Source organism: Schistocerca serialis, chromosome 4 (genome assembly GCF_023864345.2).
Source record: "Schistocerca serialis cubense isolate TAMUIC-IGC-003099 chromosome 4, iqSchSeri2.2, whole genome shotgun sequence".
Taxonomy (NCBI): domain Eukaryota; kingdom Metazoa; phylum Arthropoda; class Insecta; order Orthoptera; family Acrididae; genus Schistocerca; species Schistocerca serialis.
This window is the reverse complement of record NC_064641.1, coordinates 34,920,202-34,940,828: the sequence shown is the minus strand read 5'-3', so window position 1 is coordinate 34,940,828 and position 20,627 is coordinate 34,920,202. Positions and strand designations below refer to the sequence as shown.

At 44.4% G+C, this 20,627-nt stretch overlaps 1 protein-coding gene across 1 annotated transcript in view; it reads right to left on the bottom strand.

The window, feature by feature from the left end:
- LOC126474205 (facilitated trehalose transporter Tret1-like) overlaps positions 1–10,475 on the bottom strand; it is a 64,485-nt gene extending 54,010 nt beyond the window's left edge. Inside the window, exon 1 of the mRNA XM_050101669.1 lies at positions 10,155–10,475. Within this exon, the coding sequence (XP_049957626.1) occupies positions 10,155–10,475 (321 nt within the window). The remainder of the gene's footprint in view (positions 1–10,154) is intronic.
- Positions 10,476–20,627: the final 10,152 nt, after the last annotated feature.

Sequence of the window (20,627 nt, the reverse complement as noted above, 5' to 3'; positions counted from 1 at the left end):
AAGCCAAAGGAGGCTGTTTTGAGGAGGGTACATTTTGACTGCATGTATTTAGTTTCAATAAAAGTTTCCAAATCTGACGTGTAAGTATTTCTAACATTTCTAGTTCCAATTTGCATACGTCTGACAACGTAAAATAGTGCAAGATGTTCGAAATTCTGAGGAAAGTGGGGGAAAGCTATAGGGAGAGACGGGTCATATACAATATGTACAACAGCCAAGAGGGAATAATAAGAGTGGATGACCAAAACCGAAGTGCTCGTTATAAAAAGGGTGTGAGACAAGGATGTAGTCTTTCGCCCCTTCTGTTCAATCAGTACATCGAGGAAGCAATAATGGAAATAAAAGAAAGGTTCAGGAGTGGAATTAAAGTTCAAGGTGAAAGGATATCAATGATTCTATTCGCTGATGACATTGCTATCCTGAGCGAAAGTGAAGAAGAATTACAATATCTGCTGAACTGAATGAACAGTCTAATAAGTGCAGGGTATGGATTGAGAGTAAATCGAAGAAAGACTAAGGTAATGAGAAGTAGTAGAAATGAGAACAGCGAGAAACAGGATTGATGGTCACAAAGTAGATGAAGTTAAGGAATTCTGCTACCTAGGCAGTAAAATAACCAATGACGGACGGAGCAAGCAGGACATCAAAAGAAGACTAACAATGGCAAAAAGGACATTCCTGGCCAAGAGAGGTCTACTAATATCAAATATTAGCCTTAATTTGAGGAAGAAATTTCTGAGAATGTACGTCTGGAGTACAGCATTGTATGGTAGTGAAACATGGACCGTGGGAAGACCGGAACAGAAGAGAATTGAAGCATTTGAAATGTGGAGCTTCAGACGAAAGTTGAAAATTAGGTGGACTGATAAGGTAAGGGATGAGGAGCAGAATCGGAGAGGGAAGGAATGTGTGGAACACACTGATAAGGATAAGGGACAGGATGATAGGACATCTTTAAGACATGATGGAATGACTTCTATGGTACTAGAGGGAGCTGTAGAGGACAAAAATTGTAGAGGAAGACAGTTTGGAATACATCCAGCAACTAATTGAGGACATAGGTTGGAAGTACTACTCTGAGATGAAGAGGTTAGAACAGGTGAGGAGTTTGTGGCAGGCTGCATCAAACCAGTAAGAAGACTGATGACCAAAAAAAAAGAAAAATGCACGCAGTCAAATTTTACTCTCTTCAAAATCGCCTCCTTTGACTTTAACCACTGCTCTGCATACTGTTTCCGTAAGAGCGTGTAAAATTGTAGCAGGATACAGAGAATGCTCCACTGAATAATTCGAGGTAGGGAACCTGGGGCAGGAGAAGCCATCTTAAGGAGATATGGAAGTAAACTTGTTTACCGCCTTGTCTAGCATTGCTGTTTTCCAGCTTATTTACAAGTAATATGCGTAGAAGTTTACACACAGTGTGCTGTTTATTTACATTTATCTTCTTCATTTCCTGCCAGGAAAGAGGGAGGACGAGCCTGATTACCAGGAAGTCATGACGTAGATATGCTCAAAAATCATGCTGTAATAGAGAATCAAAGCTCTTTTGGGCATTGCGAGTATTCAGTGCTGAAGGATGAAACCTGACGTTGAAGAATTATATCTGTTGTGTTAATTTGATCATCTCCAAGACCTACAAGCAAATAAGGGGATATCACGTAGACACTGGCAAGACATCAACTACTTTCTATTTTTATTGTCAATTATGAACGAACTATTAAATTTTAAGTTTTCTCCTTATGTGGTGTCTCAAGTCTGTTGTAGCTCCTCCCGTTATTAGGCCTAATCTTTTAAAGCAAATGGGGCGTTGCACTTCGTTGATACCGCACTTCACAAAATACTTCCAGACTATGGATGATGCCACTCTGTAATACGACAAAATTCCGACGACGACGGGGAGAAACTACAATATAGACCAGATGGGGCGTGCCTCGCACACCGTATGTACACGCATGCCATCGAAATACCACGTCAAATGCTGACAGTTCCGTTATTGCATCAGCAATGCCTTACCAGTTCTTATCGCATGTGTGTGTTGCTCGTTTTTGTTATTAAAGTAGCATTGATCACTTTTCCATGTCCTATAATAATGCAAAATTTTAAAGCAATGGAAATTTAGGGAATAAAAATTACTATTTTTAAAAAGAGGTTTATTTGAAAACCAAAAATTTTTGGTACTGCTATTATGGATAATTAATTGATATTTCTGTTTTTTAACCCGGTTATTAGTAAAAAATGAAAATAAAACATCTGTTGTAACCAAGACCAAACAAATGCCGAAAAATAATAGTTACTCAGAACTAAAACCTACACCATTATGTACCTATTTTGGTGACGGCCAATCTATTTAGTGATTTTTCCAGTAGGAGTCATTTTCCTAAAGGGCGTCAGCCTTCAGTTAGTATTGACGTTGATTCATTATCCAAGAAGTTACATCTCATTGAGGCCGTCTGCTTACATATAAGTGTTGCTGTTACTTTCATACTCGAGAAGACGCTTACTTTTCAAAACTGTTTATTCCCATTAAGAACGAATTGTCTTTCAAAAGTAATTTTTTTTACATGGTACTTAACACACGTCGGAGACGACGTATTGTTTCTGGTTAATTAAACTTGTTCTACCGAATGTACATGAACATATATTGTCCACTAAAGCAGGCGGACGCAACAATACACTGATGTGACAAAAGGTATCGCGGTATACCTTCTAATATCCTGTCGCACCACCCTTTGCCCGGTTTAGTGCAGCAACTCGAAGTGGTATTGATCCAACAAGGCGTTGGAGGTTCCCCGCAGAAATATTGAGCCATGCTGACTCTATAGCCGTCAGTAATTGCGAAAGTGGTGCCGGTGCAGGATTGTGTGTACGAAATGACCCCTCGATTGTGTCTCATAAATGTTCGATAGGATTCATGTCGGGCGATCTGGGTGACCAAACCATTCGCTCGAACTGTCCACAATGTTTTCCAAAACTTTCGCGAACAACAGTGGCTCAGAAACACGCCGCATTGTCATGCATAAAAGTTCCACCTTTTTGTGGGAATCAAAAAGGCCTCCTTGTAGCCAAACATCCAGAGGATCCAGTCCATTCCACGTAAAGACAGCCCATATCACTATGGAGCCAACCGACAGCTTGCAAACTGCCTCGGTGATAACTTGGCTCCATAGCTTCGTGGAGTTTGCACCACATTAGGACCCTACCATCAGCTCCCCATCAACTCTCACCAACTGTAATCAGGTCTCAGTTGACCAGGCTTCGTCTAGAGTCCATCCGATGTGGTTACGAGCCTAGGAGACACGCTGCAGGCGATATGGTGTGTTTAGCAAAGGCACTTGCGTCGGTCTTCTGCTGCCACAGATCTGAGCCGTGCGTTGCTCCTGTTCCCGCCATCATTTATTTTACGACCTGTTTTTTATATACTTCGACCTCATTACGATAATTTAAATTACTACTGTCACTGATTTACTGCTTTGCCTGACCGTGAGTGGCGTTAGCAACGCTTATCGATGTATCCCATCTCGTTGTATCTTTGCTCAACTGCTTTGACTTTCCGGTCGTTGTCTGTCGTAAGAGAGTTCACGTCGCGAGTTCGGGTCTGCCAGTCAGCTGGATCGCGTCTGGAGCGCAGTCCGGGCCTGCCAGTCGGGGAGTTGTAATGCGGTACTAGTGCAGTCGGGTTGGAGCAGTGAGGTCTGCGTCGGCATGGCTCGCCCGACCACTGCCGCCACGCATCACTTGAGCCGGATGACGCGTTTTGGCTCACTGATCGTTCATGAGTCGGCTGTGTATGTATGTGCATCGACTCCCGACTTGTCTTCATGATTGCTTAGTTACTGTTCGGTATCGCTCAGGTCTTCGTGCAAGTGTTTGTCAGGTTGTGTGTGTAGTTGGCGTTATTTTCACTGACGACTATTTTAGATGTTGTTGGCATGCTGAGGGAGTCAGTCGGAACGTGCTATAAGTCCCTCCAGATCCTTGAGCGTCATGCACTCCGCCTCGCCTTCCGTATACGCTTCCCGTCCCCCACTTGGATCCTCTATGATCTCATTCCTTTCCCCCATCTGCTCCTATTCCTCCAACATATCCGCATCCTCTACACCTCCCGCCGCCTTGATCCCCCTCACCCCCTGGTTGCTCCTCTCCTCTCCCATCCCCGCCCCCTGCCACGTCTTCACTGTTGTGTCCCCCCTACCCTCCATCTCTACACCCTTCATCTCCTTTCCCAAGGTGGCTTCCATCAACTCCCCCTCCCAGATGATACCTCTCTCCCTCCATTTATCCCTCCTATCAACTCTGATCCTCACTGCCCCTCGTTTCCTCTGTCCTTTTCCCGGGCTCCCTCTCCCCCCATTCCATCCTCTTTTTTCCCCACCTCCCCTCTCTCTGCCCCCTTCTCTCCCCTGAGTCCTTTAGCATTTCCCTCCTCTGCCTCCTCTCATTCCCTCTCGCGTCTGCCCTGCCCCTCTCCCCCTTTATTAGTCCTCTCCCTCCTTGGTCCCCCCCCTTTTCGTTTTTTTCCTTCCTCCCTCCTTGTTCTTCCCCCTCCTCCAGGTCCCCCCCCCCCCCCCACCATCTGCCTTTGGCTCGGGAGTGTCTTCTTTGTGCCGCCCTTTTCGTGCCATGTTTTACAGTGAGTGTTTTACAGTGAGTGTTCCGTGTTGTGTTTTTTGGGAAGTGTTGCGAACGGCCATCATACTGTCGCTGAGTGTGCTTTTTATCTCTTGCATACAGAAACCAGACTGTCGCCGTGTTTTTTAATTGTGTGTGTACTAAGTTACTTGTCTGATTGCTGTGTCTTTTATTAACATTGCCAACCCCTTTTGCTTTCTGTTTTAACTTTTCGTATTTTTCCGCCATTTTACACTTTACGTCACCGTTTTATCGCCTGTTTTTCTTGTTTCTTTTCTTCTTCCGTTTTTAAAATAAAAGTCTGTAGGCTGTAGAGCAGCGTACTAAGCTGCTGCCAGCCCGCTCCCTTCAGGGGGAATTGAAAATCAATAAAGGGAAAAAAAAACGGGACGTGGGAAGACGAGAGTTCACGGCGGCAGTTCGGGTCGTGAGTTGGGCCCTGGCAGTCAGTTGCAACGCGTCTGGAGCGCAGCCCGCACCAGCCAGTCGCCGGCTTCCAGCAGCAGTGAGCCCTGCCTGGACATCGCCCGACCGACCGTTGCTGCCACGCATCACTTAAGCCGGGCCTGAACTTTGGTGGGTTGTTGATCGGTCGGTTGGTCCGAGGACATCTCAGTGCGGCGTAGTCGACTAGGCCGCTGGCGGTCTCTGCGCAGTGCCGGAGTCTATCTGGAGCTGTCCGATCGGTACGAGCATCGTCGCTCGCCGACCCAGGACGGTCGTGTAGGTTAAGTCGTTTTGAGCATTACCTTGTTGGTTCCGGCGTTGCTGTGGAGGTTTTCCTGTGAGCAACAACGAGTAAAGTGTTTGAGATAGCTGCCGTCAGGTGGTATTGATTAAATTAATTTATCGATAGTTAAGTGCACCAGCGGAATTTTCTGCATTGTGGCCGTTAGTGTTCTGGTTACCTGCCCTAGCTGCTAACGTAATTTTTAGGCACTGTCTTTTCCTCACCGGTTGTTGCTGCCCAACATGGTGTGTAGTTTTAGCAGCTCAGTTCACATACGCGTTTGTTTGGAGATAGTGATACTTGTAACTTTTTTGGGGGCCTTGAATCCTCGTGTACTCCGTCGTGGCAAGCAAGCTGTTGGTCGGTGGGTCCGTGACTGTCCCTTTGTTGGGTTCGGACGAATCGAGTGTAGTTGGGATCACTGCCCGTCTCGCCTAAGTGAAGGAGGGCAGACCGATCCCCTGGAGGCTCCTGAGTGCTGTTCCCTTAATTATTCTTTGGCAGTGTTAATGTTGTAATTTATTTTAAAAGGTTTTTTTTGGGGCTTTACTGTATTTTATATTTTCAATTGGGCAAGGTTAATTGAGGGCCTTCAGCCCTGGGAACATGTTCTCAGAGTTTCCTTCTTGAAAGGTTATTGTAATTTCCTCTGAAAGATTTTACAAGTTATTGTGGGTCTTCCGCCGTTGGTGTTCCAAAAGCAAATTTGTAAACTTAATGTATTGTTTTACCGATTGTTGCAATATATATATTTCCCTAATTTTCAGAATTTAACATTGTGGTCTTCAGCCATTTTATTGCGTTTATCTCTTTCTGTGCATCTTGCGGGCCATCAGTCATTTAGCATCTTAAAACATTGTGGCCTTCTGCCTTCAGTAATCATCTTAGTATATTTGGAATTTTGAAGATTTAATCCGGCGGTCTTCAGCTGCTCCGCATGCTGATCTCATATATGTATTCGATTTATCTTAATCGAAAATTTAACTGTGTGTCATGTCTTTTCGAAATCGAACTTATTCTAAAGCATCTGTTTGGAGGCCTTCAGCCACGAAGCAAATTTAATTCTTTCAAAGGTGTATTTGTGAAATAAATGATAATAAATTACGATTGTGAAATGAATTCGACCGCACTCCCTTGGCCCTTTCCACAGCCCTAATTACCTGCTAGCCCTGCGTGATTTAGCGGGCGTTTCAAGATCATTAACTCCAAATTTCGTCACACTGTCACAGCGGATACGTTCGTCGCACGTCGCACTTTCATTTCTGCGGTTGTTTAGCGCAGTACTACTTGTCTGTTAGCACTGACAACTCTACGCAAACGCCACTTATCTCGTTCACCAACTGAAAGTCGTCGCGCACTGCCTTGCCCACAGAGAGATAATGCCCGATATTTGGTACTCTCGGCACACTCCTTACACTGTGGATCTCGGAATATTGAACTCCCTAACGATTTCCTAGATAGTATGTCCCATGCGTCTAGCTCCCATCGTGCGGCCATAATCACATCGGAAACCTTTTCACATTATTCACCTGAGTATAACTGACAGCTCCTCCAACATTGCGCCCTTTTATATCTTGTTGTTGTTGTTGTTGTGGTCTTCACTCCTGAGACTGGTTTGATGCAGCTCTCCATGCTAATCTATCCTGTGCAAGCTCCTTCATCTCCCAGTACCTACTGCAACCTACATCCTTCTGAATCTGTTTAGTGTATTCATCTCTTGGTCTCCCTCTACGATTTTTACCCTCCACGCTGCCCTCCAATGCTAAATTTGTGATCCCTTGATGCCTCGGGACATGTCCTACCAACCGATTCCTTCTTCTAGTCAAGTTGTGCCACAAACTCCTCTTCTCCCCAATCCTATTCAATACCTCCTCATTAGTTACGTGATCTACCCACCTAATCTTCAACATTCTCCTGTAGCACCACTTTTCAAAAGCTTCTATTCTCTTCTTGTCCAAACTATTTATTGTCCATGTTTCACTTCCATACATGGCTACACTCCATACAAATACTTTCAGAAACGACTTCCTGACACATCTATACTCGATGTTAACAAATTTCTCTTTTTCAGAAGCGCTTTCCTTGCCATTGCCAGTCTACATTTTATATCCTCTCTACTTCGACCATCGTCAGTTATTTTGCTCCCCAAGTAGCAAAACTCCTTTACTACTTTAAGTGTCTCATTTCCTAATCTAATTCCCTCAGCATCACCCGACTTAATTCGACTACATTCCATTATCCTCGTTTTGCTTTTGTTGATGTTCATCTTATATCCTCCTTTCAAGACACTGTCCATTCCGTTCAACTGCTCTTCAAGGTCCTTTGCTGTCTCTGACAGAATTACAATGTCATCGGCGAACCTGAAAGTTTTTATTTCTTCTCCCTGGATTTTAATACCTACTCCAAATTTTTCTTTTGTTTCCTTTACTGCTTGCTCAATATACAGATTGAATAACATCGGGGAGAGGCTACAACCTTGTCTCACTCCCTTCCCAACCACTGCTTCGCTTTCATGCCCCTCGACTCTTATAACTGCCATCTGGTTTCTGCACAAATTGTAAATAACCTTTCGCTCCCTGTATTTTATATCTTGTGTACAAGATACTACCGCGATCTGTATATGTACTGTTGAGTGGTGCTTAAGATAGGTAAATAAATTAGTGAAATCAATGTGAAGTGAAGTAGAAATTAGAAAATAAATGAAAAACTTAGTTTAATTTAGAAGAGTTACACACTGGCAAACAGTGGGCAGAGCAGCAGTGGCAACGGCCGGCGCTTGCAAGTCAGCACAGCACGTTCAGGAGAAGCCATCGCCCTCCCCACATAACCAGAAGCTGTCGATTCAGCCGTCAGGGCATCACCCGACAAGCTCACGTGTTTCTCAATTGTCACATGTGATCAAAGGCCCTCGCTTACATTCCGAGAGCCAATGACCGACGTTAAGGAGATTCTTCGAGAAGCTTTTCAACATGACAGAAGAGGCAATGACTGTGAATTCGTTCACCTCCAGCGAACAGTAGTAAATAAATACGCGAGACGCAGTGGGCCCGACAGTAGTTTTCAGTTCAGTTTCGGTTCGAGTTCAGTTCCAGTACAGTTGAGTCGGTGCTGAAGACCGTCATGCAGGAAGAGAATACACCGTACACAGAAGCACCGAGTCCACCGCTGTAATGGAATAGCAAGCAGCAGCCTCGCCGCCAGAAGACAGAAGTCAGAAGGTATTTGACGAGTGATTTTTACGTACCCGGGTGACTCGTGAGGACGGGAAGGAGACGGCCTCACATCAGCAGTCACCTGTGAGCTGGTGATGAAGACCTGACAGCCGAAGCCTGGCAAGCTGGAGTCTGTTGTTCAAGTCCGGCACACTGGCCTTCCCCGCCGCGCCGCTCTGCTGGCCGACGCACAACACTGACACATGCGGCCGCATAGAGAAGAGAAACACTGGGATGCCACATCCAAGGTATCACCATCCGATTCACGACTTCGTTCTCAATAATTAGACGGGTCACCTCACGATGCGCGTCTCCAGTCAACTGGGCGGAACAGCGACACGAGATATACACCGCCAGGCGTAATCAGACGCCGCCGCTCACGCAGCAGAACGCTCTCCCAGCCAGAACAATCCAGTAAGGAAAGCATCGTACAAATCTTTCAATAAAAGTTCTCTTATGTAAAAATGTTGTTTCATTCTACCTCATACCAACCTAGGAAGAACCCACCCTGTTATTGTTAAGAGGGAAAAACTAATTTATTTAGTGGGAATGAGATTTTCACTCTGCAGCGGAGTATGCGCTGATATGAAACTTCCTGCCAGATTAAAATTGTGTGCCCCACCGAGACTCGAACTCGGGACCTTCGCCTTTCGCGGGAAAGTGCTTTACCATCTGAGCTACCGAAGCACGACTCACGCCCGGTACTCACAGCTTTACTTCTGCCAGTATCTCGACTCCTACCTTCCAAACTTTACAGAAGCTCTCCTGCAAACCTTGCAGAACTAGCACTCCTGAAAGAAAGGATACTGCGGAGACATGGCTTAGCCACAGCCTGGGGGATGTTTCCAGAATGAGATTTTCACTCTGCAGCGGAGTGTGCGCTGATGTGAAACTTCCTGGCAGATTAAAACTGTGTGCCCGACCGAGACTCGAACTCGGGACCTTTACCTTTCGCGGGAAAGTGCTCTACCATCTGAGCTACCGAAGCACGACTCACGCCCGGTACTCACAGCTTTACTTCTGCCAGTATCTCGTCTCCTAGCTTCCAAACTCTCCGGAGTATCCTTTCTTTCAGGAGTGCTAGTTCTGCAAGGTTTGCAGGAGAGCTTCAGTAAAGTTTGGAAGGTAGGAGACGAGATACTGGTAGAAGTAAAGCTGCGAGTAGCGGGCGTGAGTCGTGCTTCGGTAGCTCAGATGGTAGAGCACTTGCCTGCGACAGACGAAGGTCCCGAGTTCGAGTCTCGGTGGGGCACACAGTTTTAATCTGCCAGGAAGTTTCAATTTATTTAGTGTTTTTCACCCTGACATAATGCTTCAGAATCAAATTCCCTTTGCAGTAATGCTCATCCTGACAACTGACTAGCATCAAAAGAGGTTACCCAGTTACGGTACATGTCGCTATCCTATGACTTTTGTCCCCTCAGAGTATTTGTTTAGTGTTGCTTGAATTATCAGGCGTAACTCCAGCAGGGCCTTTCTGGTACCTTTACCTTTCCTAAAGCCAAACTGATCGTCACGTAAGATGTTCTCAGTTTTCTGTTTATTACCGGGAGGATTTGATAGACACTCCCAAACACTCATACCTGGAAGATCTCGGCACCGTACATGTTGAGCGCTGGGTTTCCGACGCCGATACCGAGCCCCGAGATGAAGCGCACGACGCAGAGCCAGGTGGGCGAGTACTCGACGAACATGAGCGCGACCCAGCTGGCGCTGATGGGCAGCATTGCAATCAGCGTCGTGGTGCGCCTCCCCACGCGGTCCGCCGCCCAGCCGCCCAGCCAGGGGCCCAGCGCCGCCGCCAGCGACGGCAGAGACCCCACCCACGACGCCTCGGCGGCCGTCAGGTGGGGGAGTTTGGGCACCGCCGGCGACGACCACGCCAGCACGATGCCCGTCGACATCATTCCCAGGCTCACTGCCACAGCGAGGCAAAAGAATCTTAATTACGTGCTTGTGGTCGAGAACAAAATGTCTAAGGTCCCACTCAATATAATATGCCACAGACTAAAACTGTGCGCTGGACCGAGACTCGAACTCGGGACCTTTGACCTTCGCGGGCAAGTGCTCTACCAACTGAGCAACCGCCGGCCGGAGTGGCCGAGCGGTTCTACCCGCTTCAGTCTGGAACCGCACGACCGCTGCGGTTGCAGTTTCGAATCCTGCCTCGGGCATGGATGTGTGTGGTGTCCTTAGGTTAGTTAGGTTTAAGCAGTTCTAAGTTCTAGGGGACTGATGAACACAGATGTTAAGTCCGATATTTCAAATGGCTCTGAGCACTATGGGACTAGAACTTATAACTACCTAAACCTAACTAACCTATCACACACATCCATGGCCGAGGCAGGATTCGAACCTGCGAGCATAGCGGTCTCGCGGTTCCAGACTGCAGTGCCTAGAGCCGCACGGCCACCCCGGCCGACTAAGTCCCATAGTACTCAGAACCATTTGAAGCATTTGAACTGAGCTACCCAAGCACGACTCACGACTCGAACTCGGGACCTTTGACCTTCGCGCGCAAGTGCTCTACCAACTGAGCAACCGCCGGCCGAAGTGGCCGAGCGGTTCTGCACGCTTCAGTCTGGAACCGCGCGACCGCTGCGGTCGCACGTTCGAATCCTGCCTCGGCCATGGATGTGTGTGGTGTCCTTAGGTTAGTTAGGTTTAAGCAGTTCTAAGTTCTAGGCGACTGATGACCACAGATGGTAAGTCCGATATTTCAAATGGCTCTGAGCACTATGGGACTAGAACTACCTAAACCTAACTAACCTATCACACATATCCATGGCCGAGGCAGGATTCGAACCTGCGAGCATAGCGGTCTCGCGGTTCCAGTGCCTAGAACCGTACGGCCACCCCGGCCGGCTAAGTCCCATAGTACTCTGAGCCATTTGAACCATTTGAACTGAGCTACCCAAGCACGACTCACCGGCTGTCCTCACAGCTTTATTTCCTCCAGGAAGAGCTTCTGTGAAGTTTGGAAGGTAGGAGACGAGGTACTGACGGAAGTAAAGCGGTGAGGACGGGGCGTGAGTCGTCCTTGGGTAACTCAGTTGGTACAGCACTTGGCCGCGAAAGGCAAAGGTCCCGAGTTCGAGTCTCGGTCCGGCACACAGATTTAATCTGCCAGGGAAGTTTCATAACAGCGCACACTCCACTACACAATGAAAATCTCATTCTGGTAATATACCACAAATCGCTACACAAACAAATAATTTGCATTAATGAAATTTCTGGAATACATGTGTCTAGGTAACATATTTAAGTGATTAACATTGAAAAATCGCAGGTTAACGTAAGTGCGAGACAGGCCATTGCAAATATGAAATTCTGGTACATTAACAACCGGTGTGACCGCCAGGATGTTGAATCCGAGCATGGATTGTGTTGTATAGGTGCCAGATGTTAGTTTGTGGGATGACCTCCATGACTGTTTCACTTGGTTGGTCAGTACAGGGACGGTTAGTGCTGTTTCTGGATGACAATGGTGTTGCCGTCCGAAGATGTCTCAAATGTGCTCGATTGGAGACAGATCTAATGACCGAGCAGGCTGAGGTAACGTGTTGACATCATTGGGGTACAACAGCGTTATGTGGACAAGTGCTAACCTGTAGGAACACTCCCCCTGGAACGCTGTTCATGAATGGCAGCACAGCAAGTCAAATCACCAGACTGACGTACAGTTTTGCATCAAGGTGCGTGGGATAACCACGAGAGTGCCATTGCTGTCATACCAAATAGAATCCCAGACCGCCAGCCGGAGTGGACGAGCGGTTCTAGGCGCTACAGTCTGGAACTGCGCGACCGCTACGGTAGCAGGTTCGAATGCTGCCTCGGGCATGGATATGTGTGATGTCCTTAGGTTAGTTATGTTTAAGTAGCTCTAAGTTCTAGGGGACTGATGACTTCAGAAGTTAAGTCCCATAGTGCTCAGAGCCATTTGAACCATTTGAATCCCAGACCATAACTCCAGGTCCAGGTCCAGTGTGTCTTCCACGCAGACAGACTGATTGCAGGCACTCAGCTGGCCTCCTTCTGATCAACACATGGCCATCACTGACACAGAGGCAGAATCAGCTTTTATCAGAAAGCACAAAAATGGTTCAAATGGCTCTAAGTACTATGGGACTTAACATCTGAGGTCGTCAGTCCCTTAGACTTAGAACTGCTTAAACCTAACTAACCTAAGGACATTACACACATGCATGCCCGAGGCACGATTCGAACCTGCGACCGTAGCGGTCGCGTGGTTCCAGACTGTAGTGCCTAGAACCGCTCGGCCACTCCGGCCGGCTACGATTGAAAAAAAAAATAGTGAAGAGGGAGATGAATGCTACTGCAGTCATGTATCAGTTCACTTCCAGTCACATTTTCTTGAATAGATTTGCTAATTAACATAACAGTTTTATTACGTGGCAGTACATTATACATATCGAACGTGCAATAAATTATTTTAAGTGTGAGAAATTAATAAGCGACGAATTTTCACTCAAGGTTTTACCCGAAATATTTGAAATTTAATTGCTAGAGAAGCAAAACTGAAAACTGTTAGTAATACCGAGTCAAACAAGCATTCCAAATCTAATGGCAGAATTTCTCTATGAAAGCATCTCTGGTTTTACATGAGTGCCACAGACTAAAATTATGACTGAATAATTTGATCAATACTGAAAGGAAAGTTGATATAAATTATAGACCAGTGAAAAGTACGACGTTTCAATAGCCTGTTTATTAAACAACTAAAATTTCCATGTGGCCCTTTGTTGTAGACTGAACTGCTGCCACGTGAAGCGATAGTACACCGTGGTCATTTTTTCTGAATTTCTGGCTGGCTAAATTCTTCGCGAGCTTCAGTGGTTCTTGCAGTATAATTTCACTTTGCCTCCAAGTTAGTTGAACCAACTTGCGCCATGTCAGAGACTTGTATCGTCGTTCATAAAATTATCACCTATTTTTGAGTCGTACCTGAATCTTACGCTATTGCAGGAAATATCAGCTGTTGGCGCCTTCAGCTCTTGCCTAGCACCATGTTTATTTGTAAGTGGTAATCGAATTTTTGCTAGTCCCCACAACTGACGAATTTTCTTTCGTCCTTATCCCCATCCCGCTACGTATCATCCAGCCTCGCTTTTGATGCGAGATGTGTTATTAAATGTTTCCACTCCCTTGTACGAATTCAGAGCAGTGTTGACGAATAATAGCGATAAATTTTAATACTCTCTTTGTGTTGAGTCCGTGTGCAGACTGTGCACATGATCTTGCTGGTAAGTGGTTGAATCATGTAATTCGGTAAATAGTACGTGACTTTCCAAACCGAGTGAACAGCGATATGCCGCGTAATTTCCCTCTGTTTGATTAAAGTTTTTTTTTTTCCCAAGGTGTTTGTTCGATCTCATGCCTGTCGTGAAGTGAGGGCACACTTTCTCTGCCTGGATCATTACAGACATTAGTTGCTACCTATAGTGAAGACGGTTGCCTTCTCCGTATTCTGCTGATTCGTGCGAGTGCGCTAATAGGTATTAATACGGTTGTCTATCTTTGCTCAAAGAATTCTATTACTTCTATGGCTGGCCGAGGGTGGACCATGGCCGGAGAAGGCGATTTAAGCGGCTCCGTCGGCGAAGAGATGGAAGTTACCGACTGTAGTAACTGCAAACTGTTTTCCTCGTGGAAACACCGGGAAATGGCCTCGCCGGTGATTGTGTATGATAGCGCACTTAGGATTTGGATCTGCAATGACGTTAGTTTTCAAGCGACATTGGTTGTATGGAATTGTCTCTTGGAAAGGAAGGCAGCCTGGACTTACTAATGTTGGTCAAATTCTGTAACGAATGTGGACTCCATAGTGAGCAAGTTGTGAACTTACTGTCGAAAGTGGTTAAAGAGACTGATTTACAATATTCGCTATGTCAGACATTTATAGTTGACGTCACCGGGATAACAATTGATAATAGGCTGATTCACCTTCAGTATTGAGCAGATAAGTGACTAATAATAATAACAATAATACAATAGTTCTATTTTCATCTGGGTCGAGTTAATAAAACTTATGTGTACAAAATGGATAATATGCATCCTTGTATTTTTTGTCTTAATTCTATAAACTTTAAATGTGTATGTTTTAAGCCTGTGTTTAATTGTGCGTTTTATCTGTTGTAGTAATGGTCACTTTTGTCTGGCCTATAATTAGTTACCGCTGTTTTGAGGGCTTTGCTCGCCGATCATTCAACCTGTGTTAAACTGAAGTTACTACAGCGGATAAGCTCGTGAAAACCTGTTGGCTGGAAGACACGTAGTTCACTGTAAACTTGAACTGTCGCCAATAAGCGGAAGCTATCTATGGTGAATGGGTTTTGAACGTACTTGCGGTTGAAAAGAAAATTAATTTTGGTATTCGTTATTGTTGCTTAAGGTATTTAACATTCAGGTCCCTAAAATTCGGCGTTTCGCCGATTTTGGTATTTCCGCCATGCCCCTGAAAAGTTATAAAAATAAAAATAAACAACAAGTGATAGTTTTCTGGTTTACTCCCAATGTTCATAACATAATTTCTTAACGCTGTTAAGTTGGCTGCTGTGCAATTTGAGTAATCCCATATGTCAGTGAACTTGCCTTGCGTGTATATTTTTTGAAAAACAGCATTCTTGTGCACTTTTAATTGAATAACAACGTGTGACATTTAATTAATAGCCTTAAGCTAATCAGTTCTTGTATTTTGTTTTAATTTTATTGAATGTTGTTAAAATGTTTTGTTATTGTGGATGTACCTCGATTAAAAATTTCATACGTATGTTATTCTGTATAAATTCACTTTCTGCTTAGTCTTGCCAGATAGTGATTGTTATATAAATCGCACTGCCTTCTGGTTCCTTTGATCGCCTTCTGCGTATTGTGTTATCTTCTCCAGAAGTTTCTTCATTAACTTTAAATTACACGCACCAGAGTAGTACAAATTTCTACACCAACCAGTTCCGCAGATGAGGAGGAGATTGAGGAAATTATGATACTCAGTTAAGGAAGTCGAAAATTTAATAGTCGTGGGAGACTGGAATTCAATAGCAGAAAAAGGAAGCGAAGGGAAAGTAGCAGGTGAATATGGACTTGGGGCAAATGGATGAAAGAGGAATCCATCTGGCAGAATTTTGCAAAGAACATAATTTAATCATAGCTAACACTTGGTTTAAGAATTATGAGGGAAGGTTGCATACGTGGATGAGACTTAGAGATACCGGAATGATTCAGATTGATTACATAATGTTTAGACAGAGATGTAGGAACCAGATTTTAAATTGTAAGTTATTTCCAAGGGCAGATGTGAACATTACCCGCAATTTATTGGTTACGGACTGTAGAATAAAGCTGAAGGAACTGCAAAAAGGTAACAATTTAAGAGGATGGGACCTGGATAAACTGGAAGAGCCAGAGATTGTAGAGAGTTTCAGAGAGAGCATTAGGTAACAATTGACTAAAACGGCTAAAACGAGGGAAAGTTACACAATAGAAGAAGAATGGGTAGCTTTGAGAGATGAAGTAGTGAAGGCAGCAAAGGATCAAATAGATAAAAAGACGAGGTGTAGTAGAAATCCTCGGATAATATAGAAGATATTGAATTTAACTAATGAAAGGAGCAAATATAAAAATGCAGCAAATGAAGTAGGCGGAAGGGAATACAAATGTCTAAAATATGAGATTGGCAGGAAGTGTAAAATGACTGAGTAGGAATGGCAAGAGGACAAACGTAAGGATGCAGAAGCATATACCACTAGGGGTAAGACACATGCAGCCTACAGAAAAGAGAATCACCTGTATGAATATCAAGAGCTCAGATGGAAAACCAGTCCTAAACAAAGAAGGGAAAGCAGAATGATGGAAGGAGTATATAGAGGGTCTGTACAAAGGAGATGTATTTGAGGGCAATATTATGGAAATGGAAGAGGACGTAGAAGAGAAGGTGAATCAAAAGGGAGATATGATACTGCTTGAAGAATCTGTTAAAGCACTGGAAGACTTAAGCCGGAACAAAGCTCCAGGAGCAGAGAACATTCCGTTAGAACTACTGATAGCCTTCGGAGAGCCAACCATGAAAAAATTCTTCCATCTGGTGTGCAAGATGATACAGGCGGGATACCCTCCGACTTCAAGATGAATGTAATAATTCCAGTTCCAAAGAAAGCAGTTTCTGACAGGCGTGAAAATTACGAACTATCAGTTTAATAATTCGCAGTTGCAAAATACTAAGACGAATCCTTTACAGAAAAACTGAAAAATTCGTAGAATTCGTAGAAGCCGACGTCTGGGAAGATCAATTTGGAGTTTGGAGAAATGTAGGAACATGTGAGGCAATACTGATCATAAAACTTCTCATACAAGATAGGTTAAGGAAAGGCAAACCTACGTTTCTAACATTTGTAGACTTAGAGAAAGCTTAACTCAATCTTCCGTCGGTTCTTGGTAGAACAACATTCGAAACTAGTGATTTTCATTTATTAGAGAAAGCTTTTGACAATGTTGACTGTAATACTCTCTTTCAAATTCTAAAGATGGCAGGGGTAGAATGGAAGGGGTGAAAGGCTATTTACAATTTGTACAGAAACCAGATGGCAGTTATAAGGGTCGAGGGGCATGAAAGGGAAGCAGCGGTTGAGAAAGGAGCAAGACAGGGTTGTAGCCTATCCCCGATGTTATTCAAACTGTGTATTGAGCAATCAGTAACGGAAACAAAAGAAAAATTTCGAGTAGGAATTAAAGTCCAGGGAGAATAAATAAAAACTCAGAGGTTTCCCGGTGACATTGTAATTCTGCCAGAAACAGCAAAGGACTTGGAAAAGCAGTTCAATGGAATGGACAGTATCTTGAAAGGAGGATATAAGATGGACATCAACATATGCAAAACGAGGATATCGGACGGTAGTCGAATTAAATCAAGTGATGTTGAGGGAATTAGATTAGGAAACGAGACACCTAAGGTAGTAAATGAGTTATGCTATTTGGGAAGCAAGGTAACTGATGATAGTCGAAGTAGGGAGGATACAATATGTAGATTGTCAATGGTAAGAAAAGCATTTCTGAAGAAGAGAAACTGACATCGAGTATACGTTTAAGTGTCAGGAAATCCTTTCTGAATTTATTTGTATGGAGTGTAGCCATGTGTGGACGTGAAACGTGGACGATAACAGTCTAGACAAGAAGAGAACTAAAGTTTTTGAAATGTGGCACTAGAGAAGAAGGCTCAAGATTATATGGGTAGATCACGTAACTAATGAGGAGGTACTGAATATAATTGAGTAGAAGAGAAATTTGTGGCACAAACTAACTAAAAGAAGGGATCGGTTGGTAGGACACATTCTGAGGCATCACGGGATGACCAGTTTAGTACTGGAGGGAAGCGGGGGGGGGGGGGGGGGGGAAATGGTAGAGAGGGACCAAGAGATGAACGCACTAAGCAGATTCAGAAGGATGTAGATTGCATAGATTGTAGTAGGTACTGGGACATGAAGAGGCTTGCACAGGATAGAGTAGGATGGAGAGCTGCATCAAACCAGTCGTTGGATGAAGACCACAACAAAAACAGCAACAACAACAATTATTTTAAAATAGTTATCTATTCATCTTTTGATTAAAACTTTTTGTAACTGTGTGTTAAACTGTTATCAATAATATCTTGTGGGATATTCCTGGCAAATAAATTTATCCCTGACAGTTTTCACTCCATCCACTCCCCTCCCTTCCCTTATGCGAACAAATGCATGAGTAACTATTGTATCTACCCTTTTACTTACTGTTTCATGTGTCCTTCCCTCTTTTCTCATTCCGTACGATAATGTTCCCAGTCGTAATCACCCAGGGGAATACGTCTTTGTAAATAGGTGGATTAGAGATTGGATTAGATTAGTAGTTGTTCCATAGATCACGAATACGACACTTCGTAATGATGTGGAACGTGTCAGGTTAATAAAAGGTGTATATGCAAGATATTACATTACACAAAATATTACATGACACTTAATATTTTTAATTTTTTTAAGGGGTTGGGGAAATTACCCACTTATTATATCCAAAAATTCATCTAATGAGTAGAAGGAGTTGCCATTTAGAAATTCATTTAATTTCCTTTTAAATGCTATATGGCTATATGTCAGACTTTTGATGCTATTAGGTAAGTGACCAAAGACTTTCGTGGCAGCATAATTTACCCCCTTCCGAGCCAAAGTTAGATTTAACCTTGAATAGTGAAGAACATCCTTTCTCCTAGTGTTGTAGCCATGTACATTGCTATTACTTTTGAATTCGTTCGGACTGTCAATAACAAATTTCATAAGTGAATATACACTCCTGGAAATGGAAAAAAGAACACATTGACACCGGTGTGTCAGACCCACCATACTTGCTCCGGACACTGCGAGAGGGCTGTACAAGCAATGATCACACGCACGGCACAGCGGACACACCAGGAACCGCGGTGTTGGCCGTCGAATGGCGCTAGCTGCGCAGCATTTGTGCACCGCCGCCGTCAGTGTCAGCCAGTTTGCCGTGGCATACGGAGCTCCATCGCAGTCTTTAACACTGGTAGCATGCCGCGACAGCGTGGACGTGAACCGTATGTGCAGTTGACGGACTTTGAGCGAGGGCGTATACTGGGCATGCGGGAGGCCGGGTGGACGTACCGCCGAATTGCTCAACACGTGGGGCGTGAGGTCTCCACAGTACATCGATGTTGTCGCCAGTGGTCGGCGGAAGGTGCACGTGCCCGTCGACCTGGGACCGGACCGCAGCGACGCACGGATGCACGCCAAGACCGTAGGATCCTACGCAGTGCCGTAGGGGACTGCACCGCCACTTTGTAACGCCGGAAATGCATATCCTCCTATTTCCATCTATTGTACTATTATTTTTTTTCCTTGTTTTGTTACCTCAAGATATGACATTTCTGTCTCTTTATATATTGTAATTGTTTTACTGTTTGTATATATATATTTATGCACTCATGTCGATGTATAATTGGTTTGTTTCGTAAATATTATTTGTATTTTTACTCTGGGTCTTGCCTAGGGAAAACTGCTATCGAACGATTACATCGATGGGTCGTGTGAAGAATCAAAGTGTGTAGGATCTTTGGTAGTGTTAACTCTGCCGCGTGGAGCGCGGGTAGAGAGAGTCTGGCTGGAGTAGCGAGTGGAGCAGGTGTGTTGTGTGACGCTCCCGCGAGTTGCCACGCTTTCGGGGTTTGGCAGCATGTAATTGCGCTCGACTCGCGATGATAGTTTCTGACATAGTGTCGCGGACGGGAAGCATTAGCTGGCGCACATCAAGAGCCCGTTTCGCCTGGTGACCGTGTCGAGAAGAAGGCGCGCCAACATCCAGCTTCTGCAACAGCGACGGCCGACAATGAGTGACTGTCGCCACCTCCTCGATCGACGGCTTCAAACCTTCAATCAACCAACAAGGAAGACTAAAAGCACGTAAAGTTTCAGAACTGTATGGCAGACCTCAGCTTTTCAAATTGTTCCATTTGCCTCGCAAAATTACAGCAACTTAGCATGAACCTTTGTTGCTCATTGTCCCAATTGCATTGCCAAGCAGGGTCCCTTCCTTTTCCGAAATGAGCCCGAGGGTCGTTGAAATTCAAACGCCAGCATCATTCGATTTCACTGCTTTAATTTCAAAGTTCAGCTGGCTACAATATTTAGATTGCACAAGCACAAATTAAGAGTGCGAGTTTTGTTACCGTATTTTAGTTACCTGTGACTGCAGCTCAGCTTGGTACGTACTAAATTTTACTATTGTTAATTGTTCAGAATCATTTAATTCAAGTTCAAAGTTAATTCTCTTATTTCTAAATTGCGTAGATTCAAGTAGCTTTTGAAATGATTGTTGAGGTAGTCCAAGACTAACGTTATTTTACTGAATGTCGATGTGCTTCAGAAAGAAAGCTCACTATTAACTTCAGTCACTAAATTAACTTTCGATTTTCTAGTTTTATTAATTCTTTTGCTAAATTAAGTCAGAGTGTAGCGAAATTTATTACTTCTGACAAACTTTCAGTTTTCACACTACAC